The sequence below is a fragment of the Mytilus trossulus genome, chromosome 4 (assembly GCF_036588685.1).
Source record: "Mytilus trossulus isolate FHL-02 chromosome 4, PNRI_Mtr1.1.1.hap1, whole genome shotgun sequence".
Classification (NCBI taxonomy): Eukaryota; Metazoa; Mollusca; class Bivalvia; order Mytilida; family Mytilidae; genus Mytilus; species Mytilus trossulus.
This window is the reverse complement of record NC_086376.1, coordinates 43,061,512-43,087,706: the sequence shown is the minus strand read 5'-3', so window position 1 is coordinate 43,087,706 and position 26,195 is coordinate 43,061,512. Positions and strand designations below refer to the sequence as shown.

Genomic DNA, 26,195 nt, shown 5'->3' with positions numbered 1-26,195 from the left:
CAAAGTTTGAGGATGTCAAAAGGTTAAAAATTAGACCGATTTATAAATATGATAAAGGCCACATACAAGATTGGAATAGGGAGTGATATTGGTCTATTTACTAAACATAAAAAGTGCTACAATTCAGGAAAAAAAGTCTTAAATATTTACAAAGTTAATAGTATCAACTTTCTAAAATTCTTGCAGGGAAAAGAATATCAACTTTTTTTTACTGTGCTCAAGTTTATACAGAATGAATGACTCCATCAGAGTACACATTCTATACTGTTAATCATCTTGCCAATAAAAAGGGTCTGTGCAATAACTGCATATTTATATTCGAAAAGATTTTATGAGCAACATCTAAATGCATTTGTTGTTGCATGTGGAAAATACATTTTAAAATTGTTTTTAATTGTAACAAATGTCACTTATTTTAATTTCACGGCATAGTAGTATGATTGTTAGATCAATATAACTGTTCAAATATATCGAATGAGATCACATTCATTTAATAAATGAAAAACGGACAATTTTGAAGTTCAACTATATAGAGTTGGGCGATTACAACTTCAAGCAAGGTCGTAGTAAGGAGTGATCTATGCACATGTACTGCGAAAGGCCGTGTTTACCCTGCAAGTAAATTTGATATCTTTCCTTGATATTCAGGGTTAATTCTTGTGGGGTTAAAGCCAGTTAACGAACAGAAAGCGCTTCAGGAAATAAATAATAAACCAGTTTTAGATATCACTTGACAACGAAGACGGATACATTTGTGATTACTTAGTATACTGTAGATTTATTTTGTAATGATGATGACATTGTCATTATAGACTGGGCGTTAGTATTTTGCAATTTCGAAAAGAAAATTCACTAACTATACCCAAACATAAGACGTTATGCGTATATTTATCTATTTCATTTCTAGTTCATTCTAAAAAATAAATCTAAATGTAAAATTATCGACAACTTCTAACAAAGCACATGTAATGGTTTAACTTTAAGGAAATTAAACATCATCTATATAATTACTAGTAAAATTGAGAATGGAAATGGGGAATGTGTCAAAGAGACAACAACCCGACCAAATAAAAAACAACAGCAGAAGGTCACCAACAGGTCTTCAATGTAACGAGAAATTCCCGCACCCGTAGTCGTCCTTCAGCTGGCCCCTAAACAAGTATATACTAGTTCAGTGAAAATGAACGCCATACTAATTTCCAAATTGTACACGAGAAACTAAAATTAAAATGATTCAAGACTTACAAAGGCCAGAGGCTCCTGACTTCGGACAGGCGCAAAAATGCGGCGGGGTTAAAAATGTTTGTGAGATCTCAACCCTCCCTCTATACCTCTAACCAATGTAGAAAAGTAAACGCATAACAATAGTATATGTTCCAGACCGTATGAGTATTTGGACCGTACGCAACTTTACAAAAGAATGCAAATGCAAAGGAACATGCATGAACTGCAAAGATGATAATGTAAAAAATATTACATAACTTGTGTCACCTTGGGCGATAGTACCAAAATAGGATTCAGATATACAATTAAACAAATATTTATTTTCAATTGTTCGTTTGTTCATTTTATCCATCTAATTATAATAATAACAATTTGTAAAACTTGAAATAAAGATTGTGATAAATGCTTGTTTAAATTAAACCCATATGATCCAATAACATGTATAATCAGCTCCTACTGGACCATACGCGTATACTCATACGATCCGACGGTACGCGTATGATCGGACCATACGCGTATTACGTATACGGTCCGGACCGTACGCGTACGGTTCAAATACTCATATGGTCTGGAACATATATATAACGAAAGTTGAAATATGAAAGAATTGGCCATGGATACAAGAAATTTTTTCCATGCTACAATGTAACTGTAGCCAATTTAAAATCTTTTTTTATTTTGTTCCTTATCTAATGCTTTTCTGGCATATAGTATCAATTGTAAGTTCTTTATCTTTTTAATTTCACGTAAAATACATCCTTGATGTGTTTTCCCAAAAGTTTCTATGTTAATCTATTCCCTGATTGCCATTACAATTGCAGTCGTTTAGAAATTCTAAGCACTGTCTTCACATCTACACATTACAGATAACATTACCATAATGATATTATATTTCAGTTTTTTTTGCAAATCCAAGGGGTCAGGTTGTGTAGTTGTCGTGCTTCCTAATTCTAGTTGTCAGGTAAACACTGAACTCTTTGTGTGTGAGGTATTATGAGGCGAGGTTGGTGCACATTGTGTGCTTTAAACGAAATTACATAAAAATAACCGTCTGAAAATCTGTAACAATTTAAAGTTGCCATTGATACAAATATTTTTGAAAGACAACCAGACAAAGATGCGAACTGAAATTGTATCAAACATGTACCATTACATGTACAGCTCACTCACGAAGGTTTTACTTGGCAATTTCACAGCAGACGACAACTCTGTAGGTTGACTATCTGGTATTTACTTGTCACCAAATATAGAAAGGAATTTTTAAGAAAAAAGCCAGGTCACTAACCGTTCTTAGTAGATTAAATTGTTCTTCGCATTTATACATGCATGCAATATTTTAACTGGAAGTAAGGTATAATTATGCCAGTCCGGGAGGCGGATCAAAATAGTAATCTTTTCTCTCGACTATTCAACCCACTTGACAGGACAAAAATAAGAAATGAGTGTTACAATCTCTTTATCAACATTAATAATGCACACATATTGACATTTATTCTCTAAACTGCCATATCAAAAAGACACGTAGGCTTTGTTTTGTATTTTCCTTGTAAAAGATATTTCCAATGATCTGTATTGATTTATAATTATGTATTAAAATTATTGAATTGCAGGCAATGCCAATTTCAAGACGTTTTGAAACATGGGGTATTGACGATTCTATCATTTTGGACTATTTATGCAAACTATGTAGACAAATTTTAAACAATATATATACGTATGACGATATTTGTCTAGTTATTTAGCGAAAAACAGTCCATGTATTTATGAATTTAAATCTTTGAATTTACTCGGCAAGATACAGCTTTTTTAGCGCTAACGAATAATCAATAAAAGAGGGACGAAAGATACCAGAGGGACAGTAAAACTCATAAATCGAAAATAAACTGACAACGCCATGGCTAAAAATGAAAAAGACAAACAGACAAACAATAGTACACATGCCACAACATAGAAAACTAAAGAATAAGCAACACGAACCCCACCAAAAACTAGGGGTGATCTCATGCTCCGGAAGGGTAAGCAGATCTTTCTTCACATGTAACACCTGTCGTGTTACTTATGTAATATAAACGGTTATTCCATAACGGCCAACCAATTCGTGATGGCGTCCGTAAAATTTACTAAGGAATGATTTCAACTTCACCATCTGGAACTCTTGGTTTAATAAGTTCCTAGTGAGCACCAACCCTCTATCGAGAAAATCATGATAGGAAATGCAAGCACACTCATATCGTATCAATTGGGAGATATGTACCCCGTATGCAGGTGCTGCTGGAATGTTGCTATTTAAATATGGAAAGTTCACAATTGGAAAGCTGAAATCATCTTTTATGTCGTAAAGTTTTGTTATCAATAAATATTTCAAGTTGGGGATAAAAATGCTTCATTCCTTCAATGAGTTGAATAAATTTTTATTAAATTTCCACTCATTCTGATTGTATTAAAATAAGGACAAGAAAGGGAATTGATAACTGAATTTTTGGTTAGATGTTGCGTACAAGTTTGACAAATCGAACTGCAATGATTTTTTTACATCGGGAAGAACTTAAGTTCATTCCGATGTATTGCTATCGCCTAAATTTCCATTATGCAAATTTGTTTTTGGTTTTCAACCGATCTATAAAAATTATAGATCCGCGGACATTATCTTGTGCCAAAAAAACCATTCCTTATCACTTGTTCTAAAAAAAAATCAATGGATACTCCTATAAATACTTTGTTTAAAACACAAATTAATAATATGAAAAATGTTTTGTCGTTAGATATATATATATATATATAAAAGTATAAAATCATTGATAATAATTATTATCTATGCAGACGTCCCGAAAATTTGTGTTTAAGCTTGCGGAAGAATATATGAAGAACGTGTGCGACGCTCCCTGCAATGACCGGTAACTCTGTAATTATTTTGCGGGAAATATGATTGGCTTCTCATATCCAATGTTTTAAAAAAATCGTTTTTTACAGAAAAGTATCCACCATGCACTTGCACTGCACTATTATTAGAATAGTAAAATAGAATGATATACATATGGATGAAAATTATATATACATGTAACTGTTCTATTTTACATTTTACATTTTAACAAGCTTATAACAACATTTTACAAACATCTGAAATATTATTAGCACTATGCATTGCTGTTGTAGAAATGACATTCAATGAGTATGTTTCGTGTTGAAAATGTGACCTTGCAAGATTAATTCTATGAGAACAACCTGTACTTGTATGTTTCCATTCTGGTGGCGATGAACTCGTGTTCATTTATTCAAGCCTATACAATTGTTAACTTATTTCGATATTAAATTATTCATTTTAATTGACGAGATATGTTAGTCCGTTCCCCCATAAACATAATGACACAGCTTGATACGTTCGGGGTTTACAAGTAAAAGGTCGTTGTTGCGAAATTACCATAATAAGACATGGAAAAGCAATAACATACTTCAAGTGTTTTAGAATGAAGCTAACAACCCACACCTATAAGTGTTGATCATTTAAGAACTTCCGTGTACAGTTTTTTTTGAAGTAATGGAATATATTATAGATATCTTAGTCTAGTAGAAATAATTAAAAGAAATCGTGTGGCCTAAGGTAACATGATTTACACATTAAGTTGATAACACGTTTGTACAAAAAGTATGTAAGAATAGAAAATATACAGCTTTTTAAAATTTATTTACAAATAAAGTGTCAAACAGATCCTATGCGAAACTCGTAAGCCACGTTCACTTGTATTTTTTGTCCATCTGATAAGTTAAGCCTTTTTCAACTGATTTTTATAGTTCGTTCTTATGTTGTTCTGTTATTATACCACTGTCCCAGGTTAGGAGGAGGTTTGGGATCCCGCTAAAATTTATAACCCCGCCACATTATGTATGTATGTGCCTGTCCCAAGTCAGATGCCTGTAATTAGTCGTTGTCGTTTGTTCATGCGTTACACATTTTTTTCACAAATAAGGCCCGTTAGTTTTCTCGTTTGAATTGTTTTACATTGTCATTTCGGGGCCTTTTGTAGCTGACTATGTGGTATAGGCTTTGCTCATTGCTGAAGGCCGTATGGTGACCTATAGTTGTTAACTGCTGTGTCATTTTGGTCTCTTGTTGAGGTCTCATTGGCAATCATACCACCTCTTTTTTTTATACTTGAGAGATAATTTTCCAACGTCGTATATTATATCATATCAGCTGCTCGACACAATATAAAAGCTTTTTGATCTCGTTCGCTGCACTCACTCGACAAAAAGCTTCGAGTTGTGACTCGCATCTGATATTTTACAATATCAACAAACAGACTACCTGATAATCGGTACATGCGCAACCAAACGATCGCGCCCTTGGTACATATACGAGTTGTATGCAATCTAATTTTTTTTGGCAGAAAACTTGAAATTATACCAACGTGTTGAATCAATAATTAAAGTCATATGAAACGAGTGAGTGTTGTAAAATAATGTTTGTCCAATTCTTGAACCAATGCATGTATACATCATAAACTTAGTCCTCTGTGCACGATTTAATCATTATTTTCGCAAATATATGATATAATCGTCAAGTTTTTTTTCTCTCTGTTTATTATGATTTATCAAGTATAGCTGCTCATCAAATGCCGTGTTTTGAAGCCGAGATTAACCGATTGTCACCTTATAGTAAACAAATCACAAAAAGCATGGGTATTGAGCACGTGTTTAACATGTATAATCAGATATTTGTTTATTTCAATGACAGATTCATGCGTATTGTGGTCACCTGATTTTTACGAGGAGGGTTACGCTCGGGTCAATATGCGTACGGAAAATATGTCGGCGAATTGCTTCCTGGAAGCAAGCAATTAAAAATAAGTAAACTTCTTCTAAATGTGGACAAATTAAAGAATTTTCCTAAGAAAAAAGTATATGTACATAAGTTGTATAATGAAAACTATCCATTTAGTTATAAAAAAACATATGCATATTTTTTTTTAAATTGAGGTTTCTTATGACTTTAATAAAACACAAAACACAATTAGAATGACAGACAGCATACACCGACATCCATTACATTCCTAGGTTGCCAACTAAAGAATATGGCGTGTTAAACAGTTTTAAAGCGGTAAACCCCTCCGCCTCTTTCTCCCTAACAGACCGGAATATATGTACATGTATTAGACCGTTGGTTTTCCCGTTTGAATGGTTTTACACTAGTAATTTGGGGGCCCTTTATAGCTTGATATTCGGTGTGAGCCAAGGCTCCGTGTTGAAGGCCGTACATTGAACTATAATGGTTTACTTTTATAAATTGTTTTTTTGGATGGAGAGTTGTCTCATTGGCACTCACACCACATCTAACTATATCTATGTAGCCAAATTTATAACATAATATACACGTAAAAATGTACTAATCAACTGTTTTCTCGAATAGCTGTTCGTGATCTTAGATTACTTGTCTTAATTACTAGATTATAATGAAAATCACGGACAACATTCTGCAATTGCTTGTTAAACTTAAATACCAGAAGAATGATGTTGTTTTTCCAATTTGAACTTGACAAGTAATTAACGATAAAAAGAAAATGCTCTAGTTGAACTTAAAGTACTATACAAATCTTTTGATTGCCCGTGTCTATGGCTACATTACTCATTTGATATACTATCAATAACAAAAAGTGCCTAGAAACTACAGCTAACACGTTTGTCCTTTTATAATATTTGATATTGGAACTTAATTCTTTTGAGAAGAACAATCATTATGGTACTTCCTTCTATGACTTATCTTTAACATACTAATCTATCAAATGGAATTGGTATGAAAGTTTCAGATACAGACATCCAATATTATATAATTCTAGCCAAAAGGTAATAGTTTATGGATGTTCCTATAGTTACCATAAAAATTGATAATAAATTAATGGGATTTATTTGAGAATTGCCATCAAGGGAATTCCAAATTTTCTTTTAACGCATTTTAAATTCATTCGAAATGAAATTGTTTATTTTTAAATCTGATTGATCTACAATTTAATTGCATATCCGATGAAGCACTAGACTCAATGCACTTTGTTCTTTTTTATTTCAGGATACGGTTTGTGACAATTGAGTATCATATCAAATATTTAAACGGGTAAACTACAAATTGGAAAAATCCAATGGTTACCTAATTGTAAATCTATAGGGAATATCGAAAAAAAAGTTCAAATACAAAGGCTTTTAATAATTAAATCTTTGTCAATACATTATTATGGCATAGTTCGTTTTATAAAAAAATCACATTTTGTATGGTACGCATGCCACCTGTTCGTAATTGTAACTTTATACACCGCGTTTTAAAAAAAAATCATTGTCCGTTAAAAGGACTTTATATATCATTTGAATTTTATGTTATTTGATTGCATTCTCATGGACGAATATTGACCATATTTGTATATTCAATTTTTGAACCTACTCGTTGCATATATGAAAATAAGTTTAATGTGTTTCGCTGCCATTTATTTAGAACTTAGAGGTACTTCACTAAATAAATATGTATAGTAAGCAATGAAAGCTACTGGCACCAAATACATAATTTAAATTTATAGACGTCTGTTAAAAGTCTCGAAAATAAATATACTTTCTATCAAATGTTGTAATTGAAAAGAATATTCCAAAATAAACAAAATCAAGTAAGCAAAAATTGATCTGGGTGTAACGTTAAATTTTCAAGAGTATAATTATGAAAACTTTAGTGAGATGATTTTAGTCTTCTGTTATACATGTAAGGTAAAATGGTTTAGATAGTCGATTTCAAAAATAATTTCATTAAGAAAATCATCTTTCAATTTCCTGAATAGAAAAAAAAGCACCAATTTGGTAAAAAATATTTACTAAGATTTTATCATGTAAACGAAGATTGAAATTCGGAAATTTGTTCTGAATATAAATCAAAGCTTATGATTACTATGCAAAACGCTCATGATATGAAATAAAGACAAACGCAATAGAAACTTTGAACATGTTGCTTTAACCACCGACATGCGAACGTAAACAATGTCGTCTGCAGCATTTGACCTCACTTCCAGTTTTGGTGAGTTACGTGTTGCTGAATCTCTGAAGTTTTCTGCGCAGTGTTTTGAATTTGTCTTTACGTTTTATTTATCTTTCTGGCCTTGGTGTTATCAGTGTATCGTCGAATGATGCTCAGGTATATTCTCTCTATTTTTCCCTCTATAAAACAACGAATATGTTTCAGAAATTGTCACTTTACAAAATCTAAAATAACACGCAGAATTTGATCGGGGTTTCATTTCCATTTCAGCCTTGTTGCATATATTACACGGCTTATAGGCAAATTGAACGCACATATTTTGTTCGGCCTAATGTTTCTTTCGCTGTAAATTTTATTCCCACAGCGTGATATGGAAAAGAGCAAGATGTCTTTGAGAAAAACATGCTGTTTGAAATTTTCATTAGTATATTTTTATAAAACAATGTTATGTAATTATATCGATACCTGCCTTCTGTTGACATGTATTAGTTTGATGAGATTATTATAAATATCTATTGATTTCAAAGTATTTCATAAGATATCAATTGTGACACTAATAATGTGACATGCACATTCACTATTGGTTCAACAGGGAACGCTGATTTTTTTTAACATTGATTGATTCGTAGTTGTTTGCTTAACGCTAACTTGAAAATAATTCTTGATTGTTTAGAGACACCAAATTTGACTTTATTCAATAAAGCATGTTCTACATCGACAATAACATGTATAACGCTGATTTTGTTGAAATTGTATAGAAAGGTTCAGTTAGAAATTGTACATGTATATTAGGACAAGAACATACTTTTATGTGATATGGAATATGAAACCTGCCCTTTTAACGGTGACACGCTATAGCTAGTTCATTAGATAACAACTAACAAGAAGACTTGTTACTAGTACCGGTAATTATTATGTTATGAACTAGCATGTTAAAAAGCGGATTCAGCCTTGTTAGTTGTTATCTTATGAACTAGCATGTTACAAAGCGGATCAGCTTGTTAATTGTTATCTTATGAACTAGCATGTTACAAAGCGGATCAGCTTGTTAATTGTTATCTTATGAACTAGCATGTTACAAAGCGGATCAGCTTGTTAATTGTTATCTTATGAAGTAGATATAGGAAGATGTGGTATGAGTGTCAAAGAGACATCTCTCCATCAAAGTAACAATTTATAAAGGTAAACCATTATAGGTCAATGTACATGTACGGCCTTCAATAGTTATCAAGGGTACCAGGTTTATAATTTAGTACGCCAGACGCGCGTTTCATCTACATAAGACTCATCAGTGACGCTCATATCAAAATATTTATATAGTCAAACAAGTACAAAGTTGAAGAGCATTCCGGATCAAAAATTCCAAAAAGTTGTGCCAAATACGGCTAGGTTATATATGCCTGGGATAAGAAAATCCTTAGTTTTTCGAAAAATAAAAAAAATAAATTGAACAGCATGTTAAAAATCAGATTCAGTAGAGTGCTTTTGACTGGCTGATAAAGAGCAAGAGGTATTACAAAATTAGATTGTATTTCCCAATAAAATGTTACAATCATGACAATATTTGCCTCCGGTGACAATACATAGGGAAAACAAATATATCCATGGATTTTATTTGTTATTTCGGGTCCTTTCATAGCTGATTACGCGGTATGGTCTTTGCTCATTGTTGAAGACCGTACGGTGACCCAAAATAGTCATTTGGTCTCATGTTGAGAGTTGTCTCATTGGAAATCATACCACATCTTCTTTTTTGTGTTTCACATAACTCTTAATCTTCACGGTTGTAGCATACAAAATTATAGCTATTATTAGAATTTAGAGCTTATTTTCCAAATGCATAGTACGGTTGTAAAAGCGTTGATCTTGTGCACATTATGAAGCGCGGATTCGATTAATACAAAATATGTTTTGGTCAAAACTTACACGTTCCAGTAAAATTGCACGTTAGAAAAAAAAGAAGCATTAAGTTAAATGCAATTGAATATACAAACGTCAAACGGGTATGCTTATTTAACATGTTATTCAAAATATTTTGTACCTTGTAGGAACTCGAATATTGGGGTTTGACAGAATTAGATATAGAACCGTGTTGCTGGGGCACGTACAGTAAGTACAAAGACCACAAAGAAACATTGGCCGCGTTGGACGACAATTTCACTTCTTCGTTTGAACCAGAGTTATATGATGAAAACGCGTCAAGTTTCACAAAGTTTAAAATGCATGCATGGCAATTTTTAGAAGAACCTTCTTCTTCAAGAGGAGCGAAGGTGAGATCTTATAATGGTTAATTACTTTTTGTGATTTTCTGAACTAAAGAAAATAGTTATTAATAAAACTTGATATGCAAAAATGCTATATATCAATAGCACAAAAATGCAATTTCGAAGAATGAAACAAATTTTTAGTTTTTACAGTTACTGTAGATAACAATTTTAGTTATGAGGTCATGTCCTTTTCTGTTGATACTTAAGTTTGTGCAAATAACAAAAAATACTAAACTCCGATGAAAATTCAAAAAAAAAGGATAAATATTAAAATGGATAAAATCAAAATCTGAATGCACATCAAATAAATGGAAAACAACTGTCCTGACTAGCTATAAGTATTGGCATTTTCGTATGTAGAAATTGTGGAATAGCTAACAAAACCTCTCATGCGTATACCAGTCGCAAAGATTGTGATTATATTGATAATTTGTGAGCAATGCAAAGACATAATTTGCAAAATATACATTATTTAAAAAAAAAATCCAATTGCATTTATTGTGTTTTTTTATGATTTCGATTTCAATCTATGTGTTTGACAGCTGCATTGATTTCAAAATTATTTTTGTTTAGATTTTAATCATATATGTATATAGGCTAGAAGTTATCATGAAATAAAAGATCACAGCCAAACTATGCAGCTTATAGTACATGTTACCATGCTTTATTGATTGTATTCAATATCGAATTCCTATGATCTTTTTATCTTATACAAATGAGTTTTTAACGATATATTCCCACTACGCTTTTGTTTGCACTTGGAATAAAAATAAGGAGATTTGCCATGATTGCCAATATGTCAAGCTATTATGACCTGTATGCTATAGATGTCAACTAAAGCAGATTATCGTACGACCTTCAATAATGAGCAAAACCCATACAGTACACATGTAATTAGCTAAAAAAAAAGGTCCACAGTAAGACAAAATGTATTCCAAAATCAACTAAAGAAAACTTTCGACCGGGTTTAAGCTAGTAAATGATCATTAAAGAACAAAAACAATCATGAAAGTGTTTAACAGTTTGCGTTACCTCATTCTAAAACTCTGTAGTTTCATGTAAAGACTTGAAAATAGTAATGTAACTTTTTTGGTTTATTTTCAGACCTTTGCGGTGATGTCCATGTTTTTTGTAGTTATGTCTATAGCTATATTTTGTTTAGAGACATACCACAAGTTCCGTGTTCCCATAGATGGCGCTCAACCGATCAATAAAACTAAATTTGAACTAATTATGGCACCCAATGAAGATTATTGTATTAAAGAAACAGTGACGGATGCTGCGTACAAATTTTCAGATACAAAACCGCATGTTGTTATGACTATTCTTGATTATGTGTGTGCAGCTTATTTCACAACAGAGTTTGTCATTCGTGTCTTTTTTGCTCCAAGAAAAATGCAGTTTTTCCGCCAGCCATTGAATATAATAGATTTGTTATGTTTAATTCCACATCTTATAGCCATCATTCTTGTTACTATAAACCCGAATGATAGCACAAGTCAACTTTTTAAATCGATGTTAGCGCTTAGAACCATTCGAATTTTAAGAATTTTTAAACTGATGAAACATTACAGCGCTTTTAACATATTAGTATACACAATCAAAGTTAGTACTAAGGAATTACTGCTGATGGTCGTGTTTTTATTTACTGGTGTTCTAATTTTCGCGAGTGTTGTGTTCTACGTTGAATCGGAAACATTTGAAAATATTCCAATTGGATTTTGGTGGGCTCTCGTTACTATGACGACGGTCGGATATGGAGATAAAGTTCCCAAAACTGAGGGGGGTTATATCATTGGTTGTGCAGCTGTGCTTTGTGGTGTTCTAACTGTGGCATTTACTGTTCCAATTGTCGTCAATAATTTTACACTTTATTATGCTCATGCGCAGTCTCGAATTAAACTGCCACCACATGAAAGAAAAGAATTGAAGAGAAAGTTGTTCATAAAAAGTAAAAAGTCACTTAGACTATTTGATAAATTCAGAAGAAATAAAGACAAAAAGCAGTCATTTTCGTCACTTGACTCGATAACATCTACGAGGGCACCACCTTATGGCCAAGAAAGTCAGTCACCGAAATCAGAAATGCCGAATGATGTTTACCAAGAAACTGATACCGACGTTATAACGGTTTCGTCTACAAGTTCAACTCGAAATAACTCAGCATCAACTGATGCTCAGAACAGACTACATACCATATCAGAGACATTGTCATCGTCAGGTAGTCCATCCGTCACGCCCATTGATGTAGAAATATCAGAATTGGAGGTAGGTTTTGTCAGAAAAATGCACATCGTATTGTTTCGTTTGGTAAAGAAGAGATGATTTTCTGCAATTTTTGAAAGTTTCGAACTTAGTTTGATTTTTTTTGTAATTTTGACACTTCAATAGAGTACCTTCGTCAATGCAATCTGTTTATTTCTGTTATGTAGCTTGAAACTTTTACATAAATTCTACAGTTATATAACTAATATTTTATTTTATTTGGTAATTTCACGGTACCTAATTTTGTACGATTATTATCTTATTTGAAGAGTTCTTTAAACAAAGTGATTGGAATTCAGGAAATGAAAGTTAATTTAATTGAAATAAAAAGAAATCATTTGCGACTGCTTATTAAATTTGCTAGGCAACCGGAAGTAGAGTAAACAATATAAATAAGCGTCAATGAAACTTTGCAGTAGTGTCAGTACAAACATGTTTTCAGTTATTAGCCTTTAATTGAGAGCCAATCTAAATACTTTGAAAGCTATTTTTGCAAGCTAATTCCGGTTACGTTATCCCAATTATATATAATCATAATTAGATGTTACAATTAACAATCTCTACAACAACAACCAGTATTGATTCTTTGTGTACATTTTTTTCTTTTATAGAAAGACCATTATATTGGTACACCATATCTAAATAATCGTGTCCATTATTGTTTTTAAAAGTTATCAAATGTTTAATAACGTCAATGCAAAATTACAAAATCAATGGACTTCTGATTGTAATCAATAGTCATTATTTATTCACAAAATTGAAACATCCTGGCAACCAAAGATGATATGCCAGGGATCTGATAACAAATATAGAAAATATGATTTGTTTGGAACATTTAAAAATGTCGTTGTTTTTTTCTTTCATTTCCTATATATTTCATATAATTGTATCGACATTAGATAACTATTTTTAGATTAACGTTCGGAGGATATTTTATATGTAATAGATCACATTTTTAAATTGCGCAATTATGTTTTATCGAATAAGATCAACAACGAACCTGCACATCTATTACCTCAAATCGATTTTGTCTTTGCAATTGCAATATTAATAACTAGTGAAGTGGGGTATGTGTTAATAATGCAAGCATTTCAAGATATATATATAAAAAAAGAAGACATTTAACTGTCAACAATTTTTTTACAACAACGATTATCGATAAAATCCTGCAAGCTCTAAATTGTCTCGAGAGCAGACATATTTGTGAATACTAGTACGCATTTTCGAATTACGCATCCAACTTCTTGTCTTGCTGAAGGTATCCAATATTTTTGCCTCAAATAAGTTACGGTAGCTCCTAAGCCGGAATGTAAATTTTCAATGTGAATATCATTTATAAGTAGTTTTGTTAATCTATGCTTTGTTGGTATTAAATACGGGAATTTTGCATTCTCTGGAAGTGGTGCGTTATTAATGCGTCCACCACATCGTATTAATCCGTCTTTGTCCAGATACAAACGTAATTGACGTATCGAACTATGCGTTGACTTTGTCCGTTAACTTACGTATTTCCTCCGCGGCGGCAACAAATGTTGTAGCATTGTCTGATATCATAACTCTGGGTATCGATTTTCTGCTTATGAATCTACGAAAAGCGGGCATGAACGATTTTTCAGTCATATCTGGAACTATTTCAAGATGAATAGCTCGAGTATTGGCACATGTAAACAAACATATATATAGAAACGTCGCACGATACTGGTGTTACTTTAGTGAAATCACGGACAAGACACATTCATCTTGTTAATTTTTAAACATAAACAATGATATTATAAAGTGTTGTATATCATTTTAAAGCTTTTAAACTCTTCTTTCAGATTATTGCAATTTTTTATATGTAACAGACCATTTTCATTAATTAAAACTCAATAAAACCTTTATTTTGCAATATGATTTCCTTGTCCCGCGTTACACTTTTAGGTTTGTAAAATTCTGAATACCGTAAAAAACATATAATTTTTTTTACCAAACGATAAAAAAGTTTGTCTAGAACAAGCAATTTAGAAGTAGGCGATGACATAATGTCGATTTTTCTCTCTCGAAAAGACGGAAAAATAAGAAAAAGGGATCAAGATGATACAAATTATGTGTCCCATGCACGAAAGGTTGCAGTATTTTTTTAAAAATTATCCCAAAAAGGGAATTCCAGAGCAATCCCCATGTCGAAAGTAAATAATTCTTATACTAGTATTTTTTACAAAGATCACACTTTCGCCTCATGCAATAATCAGGAAATTTTAAAACAAATTCTTTTTATTCGAGTTGATAAGCAATGTCCGACATTTTGTCCCTTTCAAACCAAATTAAACGTAGGGTTACGTTTTCTGTGTTTTCATGATGTTTATTTAATACAGTGCCATTCGCTACATCAAAAATTTTATAATGGATAAAAGTACAAGAATTTATCTCTATTTTGATATTAAATTCCCATAAATTAAATCTAATATACAAGATATCAGATAAAACTAAAATGTCCGATACAATGTCCCCACATACGATTTTGACGTTATTTAATCAAGTATGCTTCTAACGTTCCGTCTAATTGTCATGATTGCGGTTTTCACAGACGATTTGGAATACGGCTCTTTTATTTTATTGCTTAATAAGAAAACTTTAAAATTAATGTTTTATTGTGAAGCTCTTCCGATGGACAAAGAAGGGGTGGGGAGAGAGATTTCCTCGCGGAACTGAGGTGTTTTCCGGACTATAATAGTCGGATCCGCTATAATACAAATTAATAGAAAAAAAAAACCCAGCTATTATAATTGTTCCCGCTAATTCCCTTGCATATATGTGTGCAGAACTGCCATGCTAGATATGCCGTAGTCCTTTTGGCTTGACATTCTGGGGTGCAAAAATGAATGCATGCAGTTTATCCATAAAAAAAGAAATCGATTGCCCTTATAATTAAAATGTATATAATTAAATGGTTTCAATTCAAGTTACTTTTTTATTTTAAATTTGTTTATAAAACTAAAGCATAACATTTTTTATCTAAGAAAAAATCCTTTCTTAGGAAAAAAATTATCCTTTAAAATTTATTGTAAAAACCCATTTGAACAACATGCATTCCAACGTTTTTATTTTGTCTTACGTCTTTGAGTGTGTAACGTTAGGTGACACCAGTATCGTGCGACGTTTCATACTTTTCGAAGTAGTCCATCGTCTCCTTTGATGTTAAGCGCACCACTGAAATCGACGCCTGATATAGTAAATGGTTCTTCGGACGATAATCTATCTTTTGGTAGAGGTGGAGGATCTGGTGCTTTGTATGCAACTCCTGTTACTTTTCGACAACTTTTCGAGTAGATTAAACAAAAACCATCGAATATATAGTATTGATTAATACATGTACCGATTACTATTTTGTTGATATATCAAGTATATATATATAAAGAAAATCAAAAGACTGTTAACAAGCAAGAGTTTCATAACGGGTAAACATTTTGTCATAATGCTTTATATATGAGTTAGAGATAACCTTTCGTATGACACCATATTTAGCTCTAGTGGCCCAAAGGGCAAAGTGAGCTTTTCTCATTACTTGGCGTCCGTTGTTAACTGTTATGCCCGTGTCACACTGTCCCGATTTTTATATACGATGAACACTCGAATACGAAAATTGTAAGTTCGTACGAAGTTGGTCCCGATCTCGATAAAATACCAAAAAGTGACCGAAGCAAGTACGATGAATAACGAAGTCTATACGATGATGCCGAAATTATATACGATAGCAGAAGATGGACATACGAATGTTAACCGAAGACGGGTATTTAAGCTTCATTTCTCAGCAGAAGCCTACACGATTGATCACAAAGGCTACACGATGGATTTGGAAGGCTACACTAAGGATTACGATGATGGCGCGATAGCCATACGATGTCTAAAAGAAATCGATCTTTTTGTCTAATTCTTATAAAACTTAGTTTAGTATCCCCTCGCCTACTATATGTAAGTTGCGTGTAGATAAAATTGTTATGAACACTCTAGAACCAAAATGCTCAAAACTTGGTATGGTGTTACTCGTTAAGAATATCTTAAGCGCTATTGACTTTAAAGTTCAAAGGTCAAGGTCACAGTGGCAGTTGTAATACAGGCAATATCACCCTTGTGGACACTAAAATCAATATGCTTCAAAAGATTTTTTAACCACATTTGGTATATTGATCCTCCTTGTAATGATTTTTTTACGTTCAAGGCCAAAGGTCAAGGTCATGAAGATGAACTTGTTTTTTTCTCCTTGAAATAGCATAATACACAGGAAATTTGTTGCTCATTTTTTTACCTGCTGGTCCGAAAGACAATATTAAAGGTATATTTCCAGTTACTGAATGTTTTGGTTGATTTCTAAAAATATAGTTTATGTATCAAATATGCATTTTCAATTTACCATTTTCTGCATGTGTCATATACAAATATAGTGTCCATATTTTCCCCAATATGTAACATACGAGGAGATGCCACGCTCTACATTGCCTTGTTTGAACTGTAAAATGTGTGCACTAGTCTGAATAATCACCCATACTTATGCCCATGTATACTGATCTATCTTAAAGGTAAGGTTATGGGTTCGTTGATCCCTTTTATTTAAAAAGAGCTCTTTCCAGGAGAATATCATAATAATATAGACAAAAGGAAGGATGTGTGGAAAACAACAAATGCAGCAAAATATGACATATAGAAACAAAATGATTATAGAGTAAATATTCGTGTGACAACAACTCAGACAATACAAAAAAAAATTCAGAATAATGAAGAAAAAGTTGGTTTCCCTATATACGTGTACCTGCAGTGTTGGTGTACGAGGCGCGTTTATGATTTTTCATTTTGTTACTTGATATGAAAAATTGACAAAAAATGATATTTTACTTGTAAAACAAAATCCTGAGCCTGTAATAGCTGCTCTTCTTGTTCCATATGAATTAATAGAAACAACGTTGTCGCCTTTCTTGTTCTCATAGAATCATATAATATGAGCTCCATGTTTTATGAACGTCTTTCTTAACTGTCGTATTAGACTAACCAGTGCATATCGCTCATGGCACTTTAAATGTATTTTATCGCGAAAATTAACTTACATTTAGCTGGATTTATTGCCGTCGTAGTTCCATCTTGTCGCCTTTGTACTTTTATTCGATGGCAACACGACGGGATTACGAGGTCTTCGCGAAGTCGTGTTGCCATCGTAAGACCTTCGGGTAGCTTCGTGATTCATTCGTGTAGACATCGTAATATCAAAACTGCCCGATGGAAACGATGGAAACACGAATGCAATACGATGTTCAAAGATGCATTCCCGGTGACATTACGATGGTGAGGATGGTGATACGAATTCAATACGAACCCTCAACATCGGACGCACCTTCGGGAATTTTTTAACATGTTAAAAAATTTTGAACCCTTCCCGAAGTTGTTCCCGAAGGCTAGAAAAAGTGTCCGATGGTTCTACGATGGTTAAAGATGGCACTACGAATAGCCCGATCTGGAAACGATCAGTCCCGATTTTGAAAATATCCATAGTCGTGTTGCCATCGGCGTAAAAATCGGGACAGTGTGACGCGGGCATAACAAATATCTTCTCTGAAACTACTGAGCTTAATTTAAGCAATTTTGGCCACAATCATCACTAGGGTATCTATTTTAAAAAAAATGTTTCCAGTGACCTTTCCCGCCAACCAAGCTGGCCGACATGGCTAAACATAGAAGATAGGGGTAAAATGCTGATATATCTGAAACTAAAGCAAATCTGACATGGGGTAAAATGTTAATCAGGTTGCGATGTATATGCACTGAAATTTTCAAATGAATCGGACAACCCGTTGGTGGGATGCTGCCCCATAATTGGTAATTTTAAGGAAATCTTGCCGTTTTGGTTATCATCTTCAATGTTATCAATGATAGAGATAAACTGTAAACAACAACTAGTTTAGAAAGTAAGATCTACAAATAAGTGTGCATGACTAAAATGGTCCAGTGACTCCTTTAGGAGTTATTGCCCTTTATAGTCAATTTATAACAATTTTATAAAATATTTTCCTCTGAAACTACTGGGCCAAGTTCATTATAGATAGAGATAATTATAAAGAGCAAGAATGTTCAGTGAAGTGAGATCTACAAACACACCACCAACACCAAAATTCAATTGTGTCATGAATCCATGCTTGTCCTTTCCTGAATATGCACATATACCAAGGTTAGCGACAAGGTTAGAGCCTCTGGATATTACGATCGGCCACTTTTTACTAGTATATGAAATGATTGATAGATTGTTGTTTGTTTCTTACAATTGTATATGCTTTCCAACTTCATCAAATTGGTATCGGAATAAAGATCTTGATTTGCGACAGCCTGCGGACATAATGAATTATCTTTGATATATTTATAGATTATCATTGGTCATCTCAACGAGATTGATTTTCTCGCTTGAGCTGGTACAGCGAAAGTGAGAAAAGCAATCGAGTTGAGATGACCAATGATAATCTATTTATCGCTATTTTACCTATGACGACGTTGTCAATTTCATGTCAATTTCATTAGCAACGCCACGTGGTCTCCTTAGTTTCTAGTGATAATTATTCCATATCAAGCGAGAAGCATGAAATGAAAATTATCACAAAAAAAAGACCAAAGAAAAATGCACAAAATAGCGATAAAAACAATTATCATATACTTAGACTAAATAACATCTGATTTTTACTGCATGTTAATAGCAAAAAATTAACGTAAATTCCATATTGTTCGAATTGGTGCTTAGCGGGCTGACATGAAAAGTTTATCACATGCTTCGAGTGTTATCACATGGCCCGAGACCACAATTAATTTCTCTATCATTTCTTTATAACGTTTTGTTGCATTTAAAAAAAATTAACTGTTGTTTTTGTCTAATTTTGTGTGTGTGTAATGTACACTACAAGTCCAAAGATATATGCAATTTCTGAAAATTGCATCATTACATCATACAAATTTGGCCAATACACATCCCTACCCCTATAGGCAAGTCAAGAGATGTTCCGAAAAGTGTAAATATAACCTTTTTGCACCTGGCCTAATCACTCTTTCCTTATTGAAATCAGTTAAAATAAAACATCCAAAAGTTTATTTCAGCTCTCTTCTTTCATTTCCACCCCAGAAAAGCTAAGAAATGAATGAGAAAGGGAAAGAAAAAAAAATAAAGAAGAAATATACTATAACTAAAGGGAACTATATTTGTGAACAACGAAAGAACAACGAAAAAATTATTAAATAAATGCATTTTTTAAAAGTTACAAACATAATTTAGAAAGTTACTTTACAAAAAAGTTGACATTTCCAAACAGTGTTCATTATATATATTTTTGAATTATTTGTTTTGTCGTTTCGTTAAAATTGCGACTCTTGGGCTGATATTGAACCTAGGGCTGATAATACATGCGATATGAAAAATGCCATGTAATAATCTGATATTATAAACAAATAGCAATCAGTTAAAATCTTGAGGAAAGCAAAGTGCCAACTAATTTAGTCAAAGTTGACATTATGTGCATTTGATTGTTTTATTGTTATATAGTTTCCTATCTTCAAATATTTAAAAGTAGGAATTTATACAACCGTTTCGGAATCATCAAATTTGTAAAGGTTATGTTCGTATTGGGCAGTACATACATATATGTAAAAGGCAAATTTACAGATCTTACATTGTTGAGTTGATGTTTAGACGAGTTATATAAATATTATATACTAGTCGTGACGTTTTCAGTTTACTTTCCTCATGTGAGTGTGAATGTCCCTTTTGGTATCTTTCGCCTTTCCAATGACATTTTTTTTTTAAATGTTTCAGCACCAACATAGAGTTGAAACAGCCATGCTGCTCAATAACATGGCTGAAAATACAGAGAGACTAAAGAATGAAAAAAGGAGACAGCTGGAGTTGATAAATGAAAGACGTGAACAAAAAAGACAGTCACGTGAGGGAGGTAAAACACCTCGTTCAGTGCCACCGGCTGCTGCCTCCAAAGGAAAGAGATGATTGGTTCGTAAGAAATGGTAGCCGCAAGGTAAATTCTTCTGCGCATACGTTTAGTTTCTATGAAATTTTTGATCAAAGCATGTTAATCGATTCGGTAAGAACAGTTATAAGACTAAAAGAAAAAATATGAGAATTTCTAAACATGTCAAAGAGGTTAAGCATCACTGTGACAACGATTTTGATCTAAGTAATGTTGCACTTATTGAATGGATAAATGAACAAAGAAAGTAAAAAAAAAGGAAAACCAATATTTTAACTTTTATGTATAACAAAAAATCAAACAACCCTGAATGTATTTGATCTCAGTAAAGCTCATTTATCTTTAAATGTCTAGTAAAGCTCCGTTACATTTACATATCAATAAAAGACCTATTTGATTTTTTCTTTCTAATCGCAGACTATAGAATAAGCACATGAAAGGAACTTCCTGATTAGAGACATAGTCTTGTAAATTAAATTCTGAAAAAGCACTCAGGCATACAAAAGTAATCGCTATGATGTTTTAAAAGAATAATATCATTACTTATACAACAAAAAATACCGAAAGTCGTTACGAAACATTCACCACTTATCATGTATTGGATATAATGGTTCAAACTTGTTAAAGCAGACGCGACATAATCAGGAGTTTTTTTTAATCCGTTTAAATAACCTAGTGGTTATTTAATTTTAAGTGAAAAATATATTTTGCCTATCCCAGTTTATACCAAACAACAATGTGTTCATGAAAAAGAACCACTTCATTCACCATTTCACATTCTGTTATTTTTGTGATTTATTTCTCTTTTGCGTTCATATATTTTTTATTTCAAATAAAAACATATGGTCTTTCTGATGTATGTTATTTTAGAATATGTATCGTCCGTAATTCAAAAAGTTTAAAACAAACTTATTTAAAAATAAAACGATGAAATAGGTTGCATCAGAACTCCCATAATCGACAGGCGTCACGGATATACTAAAAGAAGATGCCAATGTCTCATAAATGTGTCTTACTTGCATCTTTAGACAATCAGATTCAATTGAAACTTAAACTTTACGACAAAAGGAGTAGGTCCGGTAAGACCTCTTTTTGGCCCCAAAATATAGCGGTTTTACAAAATTGTTAAAATGTAAACTTTTACTTAGTTATTGGATAGTAGAATGGTTCTGCTACATAAATATGGGCTGTTTTTGACAATACAATGCACATATATTGGGTACTGGTATCATGAAGTCGTGCTAAATTACTGAAATCTTCACAATTCCAGCATTTTAGTTAAATTTTAGACGGTTTCCGGGTGAAACGAAAGTGGCCGCATTCGTGTTCATCCAAAATATTGAAATGGAAGTTGTATTTGATGGAAATACATAACATATGTAAAGATTGAGGATGAACACGGATGCGGCCACTTTCGTTTTTGACAAAAACCATCTGAAAAGTGACATTTTTTCGGATATTTGGTAGATTTTTCATATTTGAGCTTAAATCGGATCGTTTTTAATGACTTAATAAGTTAAAATCTTGCACATAGATTAATTGAATCATATGAAATAGACACTTAAGTGTTTAAAAAGTGGTCAAAATCTTTCGTCAGATGAAACTAAAATTTGAGGCCAAAATCGGTCCTTACCGGACCTACTCCTTTGTTGATATCAGTTTCCCAACTGCAAACTTTTTATTTTAAAGTAAAACATCCAATCAGCGCCTGCATATGATGAATATATCGCCCACTTGATAATGAAATAATAGAACTTGCGTTTCTGATTATGATTCTCTTGAAAGATGGATGATGCTTACAAATTAAAGGAGCTGTTTAAACGAGGGTTACAAATGTATGTTGAAGTCGTCCCTTCAAAATGTACCAGGGTTGGTTGACAATCAAAGAATATCTGTTCCATAGATGACGATGGATGTTTTCCATTTATTATTACTTCAATCCTGTACTATTTTACTTGTATGTTATATCACTACATGCATGGGCAACACGACAAACGCCACACCAGGGGTTGAAGTCATAAAACTTTTCTCAGTGCTTGGAGCACAAAAACCATGCTCGAAACATAAAATCAAGTATTCTGATTGGTTGATTTTTGAGTATGAGTACAAAAAACTGACCCGAAAATTGTATGACTTCAAGGCCTGAAACAGTCTCTGCTAAGCCTTCAACACTGACTGAGTTCACCCTTGATTGTTACGTAATTTGTTTAGCTAATTTTTTTAGTTTTCGATCTTGTGTTTTAATGGGATTTTTTAAATGGCTTTGTCAGGTGTTTTTTTTCGACTTATGAGTTTGAACATCCATTTTGGTATTTTCCTCCTCTATTTATTTTCAAAAGTAATATACAGGGGCTAAAATATATGTTCAACATATTTCTTCTTTTGTTTCAGGGTATGTTACCAGGGAAGCCTTTCAAATTCCGTCCATTACGCTGTGAAGTATCAACTGCTGATATATTCTAATGTGTTGTACATTTCCATAGATACTTTATATTTATAAAAAAAATAACACTAATTGACACAATGTATATTATAATAACACGCATGTATTGCACCGAGCGCTAGCTTTTAACCTTGATATATAAATGGTTACTTGTTCTGGTAATAGCTGTAATAACAAAATAGAACTGGAAAAAAAACTTTTCACAAGACAGGATGAACAAATATTCTGCAACACAAAATTCAAGAAACTTAATATGTACTAAACAAAATTGAATATAGCATACATAGAAACAGATGCTAATTAAAATTAATGATAATTCCGGGGAAATTAAAATTCATCTTCCAATGGTTACAGTGACATGAACTCATATATTATATATAAATTCATTTGTTCTCAATCTTGAGATGATTTTTTTTCAATGATGAAATTTCTGATGCCTCGTCCAAAAAAATAAATAAGAGTGTTGGTCATGCGTTAAAAAGCCACAAAGGGTTTTCGGTGGGTCCAATACAGTTTTGTCTCTGTAATTGTACACTAGCGGATACGGTGTATTGATAGTATATAGGCACCTGATCAGTATTGTAAATGCTGTTTTATCAGTATTGGAGCTGATCCAGTCATGTGATTTTATTGTATAGTATACAATTTAAATCGTTCTGTTGATGGTCATAGCCGGGTAAAAAGTCCAGTTAGGTCACACAGAAACAAACAATAGAGTTTGAAAACTATGAACGTTATGATTTTGTATAATCTTGCTTGGTGTCAAACCTAACAATGTTTTCACAATTACTGCACACAACGCTAAAAAATTGAGGGTTCGTCGATTTTTTTAATTTTTTTTTTATAACAGACAGATTCTTGCAGTTTATAAGAATGAGTAACCTCCTACGTTTGAATAAAAAAAATTAAAAGAAAAACATCGTATTGCACCCTATACAGTTGTTGTACAAATCAAAATCGTGGGTCTATTTTTTTCATTATGAGCCTGTGTATCTTCTCAACACAATAATTTAATCAATTTATAGCAGGGATTCATTTACATATATTGATCCTTCATATATATATATATGGCCCATGGTTGTTATATTTTCATTCTTTGGTCTCCTCCGGACGGTTGTCTTATTGGCAATTATTCAGCGTGTTATTTTACATTTAACAAAAAATAAGGTTCTTGCCGACCTTTCATTTGCAAATAGCAGTTCCAACTCATCCACATTTGAAATAATTGTTACCTATAATTACATGCTAGTTACCAAATATTCTAGAAAATACATTATTATGACATTAAACATAAATTATCTTGTTATTCGGACAAATATTTACATAATTTATTTTTTCATAATGAGTTTGTCCATATTATGTTATCTTTTCTCATTTTCGCTCAATAAAACATGTCCAGAACTAAAGTAATTTTTGTTTTGAATTTCACACTACAGATAATATGATAAATACTAAAATAATGACAGTATATACACAATTCAGTTTTGCAGATATGAAACTGTCACGCCAATCGCAATAACACATTCAAAATACTGAATAAGATTTTGCTTAGTCTAAGAGTAAATAAAGTAAATAATAATCAAACAACACAAGTTTATCAAGAACCGACATATGTACATACAGGTCTCCATTCTACACGAGACCACCAGTCGTAATGCCATGTGTGCATATTAAACGAAAAACACTTAATCGTTAGGTTTAACAAATATATTACAATTAATATATACGACTGAACACAACATCTGATATAAAGACTGATTCCGTACACAAAATAATTATTAAAAAGCAACGACTACCTTGCTTATAACAAACGACATAGTGTGGAGGGGTTAATCTTAATTTTACCTTTACATTGGAAAATGATGTGCAATACAACTTATGAACAAACTAAAACAATCAGTTGAAAAGATATACTCATCAGATGGATAAAAAAGCACAAAAAAAAAGAAAAAAAACCCCACACTAAATACAGATTTAAGAGCACTCGATTATACTGACAGCTAGTTCAAAGTCAATAAAAACTAATAAAATAATCATGTATCTTAGGCTCAAAACTCCTTTGACATGCGACTCCATGCGAAAAATGAGAATCAAATCTTAGAACCTGTTTGTAAAGACAACGTTAGTATATATAAAATAACTGCCTCTATAACAAAAAAAAAGAGACTATTTACTGTTAATTGCAGGCGAAAGTGTTTTATTTGAATACTTAATTCGAAAGTCATAACTGTCGAAAACATCTTCGCATATAAAGAACACCATACCGCACTTGTGTATAAATTCAGAAGTGGTTGAATAGCTGATAAAAAAAGTAAAATATCAAAGGCATTAAAACAATACGGCATACCAAACCGAATATTAAAAGAATGCTCAAAACAACTAGAACCTGGACATTAATATTCCAAAAAAATCATAAATACACGTATACAGTACCAAGAGATGGTCTAAATACAAGCATCGCAAGTCTTTAAAAAGAAAGATAAACCCTCACTAGAAAACTACAAATCAGTATCATCAACACGAAAGCTACAAGAACACATCATCTGTAGACATATGCTTAAATACTCCTGATACATACTTCACTTAACCTTGAATTCAGGTCGGGCTATTCCTGTGGAACGCAACTGTAAGTAACACTATCGAAATTCAAGAAATCCTTTGTCGCAGGACAACAACCTGATGTAGCTATCATGGATTTTTCCAATGCATTTCACACCTTGCCACCTAATAAAAGAGGGGCGAAATATACCACAGGGACAGTTAGACTCATTGATAAAAAATGGACGTGTTTACAATGGGCGACGTCCAAGGCAGTATTCTGTTAGATCTTCTTAAAATTGCTACATAAAATTAACAACTCTGGTGTAATGGGACCACTCAACTAATGATCCTAACGCAACGAAAGATGAAATTTTGAGAGGAAACAGAGGAAGCTTCAATTTACCCCGGTGTACCACAAGGAACTGTACTAAGACTCCTTCTCTTCCTCAATCACATAAACGACCTGC

General features: G+C 32.6%; 1 protein-coding gene across 1 annotated transcript in view; it reads left to right on the top strand.

Annotated features, from left to right (window-relative positions):
* Positions 1–24,572, top strand: part of LOC134715330 (potassium voltage-gated channel protein Shaw-like) — a 34,785-nt gene extending 10,213 nt beyond the window's left edge. Inside the window, exons 2-5 of the mRNA XM_063577439.1 lie at positions 10,276–10,497; positions 11,599–12,762; positions 20,576–20,792; positions 23,136–24,572. Coding sequence (XP_063433509.1) covers positions 10,276–10,497; positions 11,599–12,762; positions 20,576–20,764 — 1,575 coding nt within the window. The 3' untranslated portion in view covers positions 20,765–20,792; positions 23,136–24,572. The remainder of the gene's footprint in view (positions 1–10,275; positions 10,498–11,598; positions 12,763–20,575; positions 20,793–23,135) is intronic.
* The last annotated feature ends 1,623 nt before the right edge of the window (positions 24,573–26,195 follow it).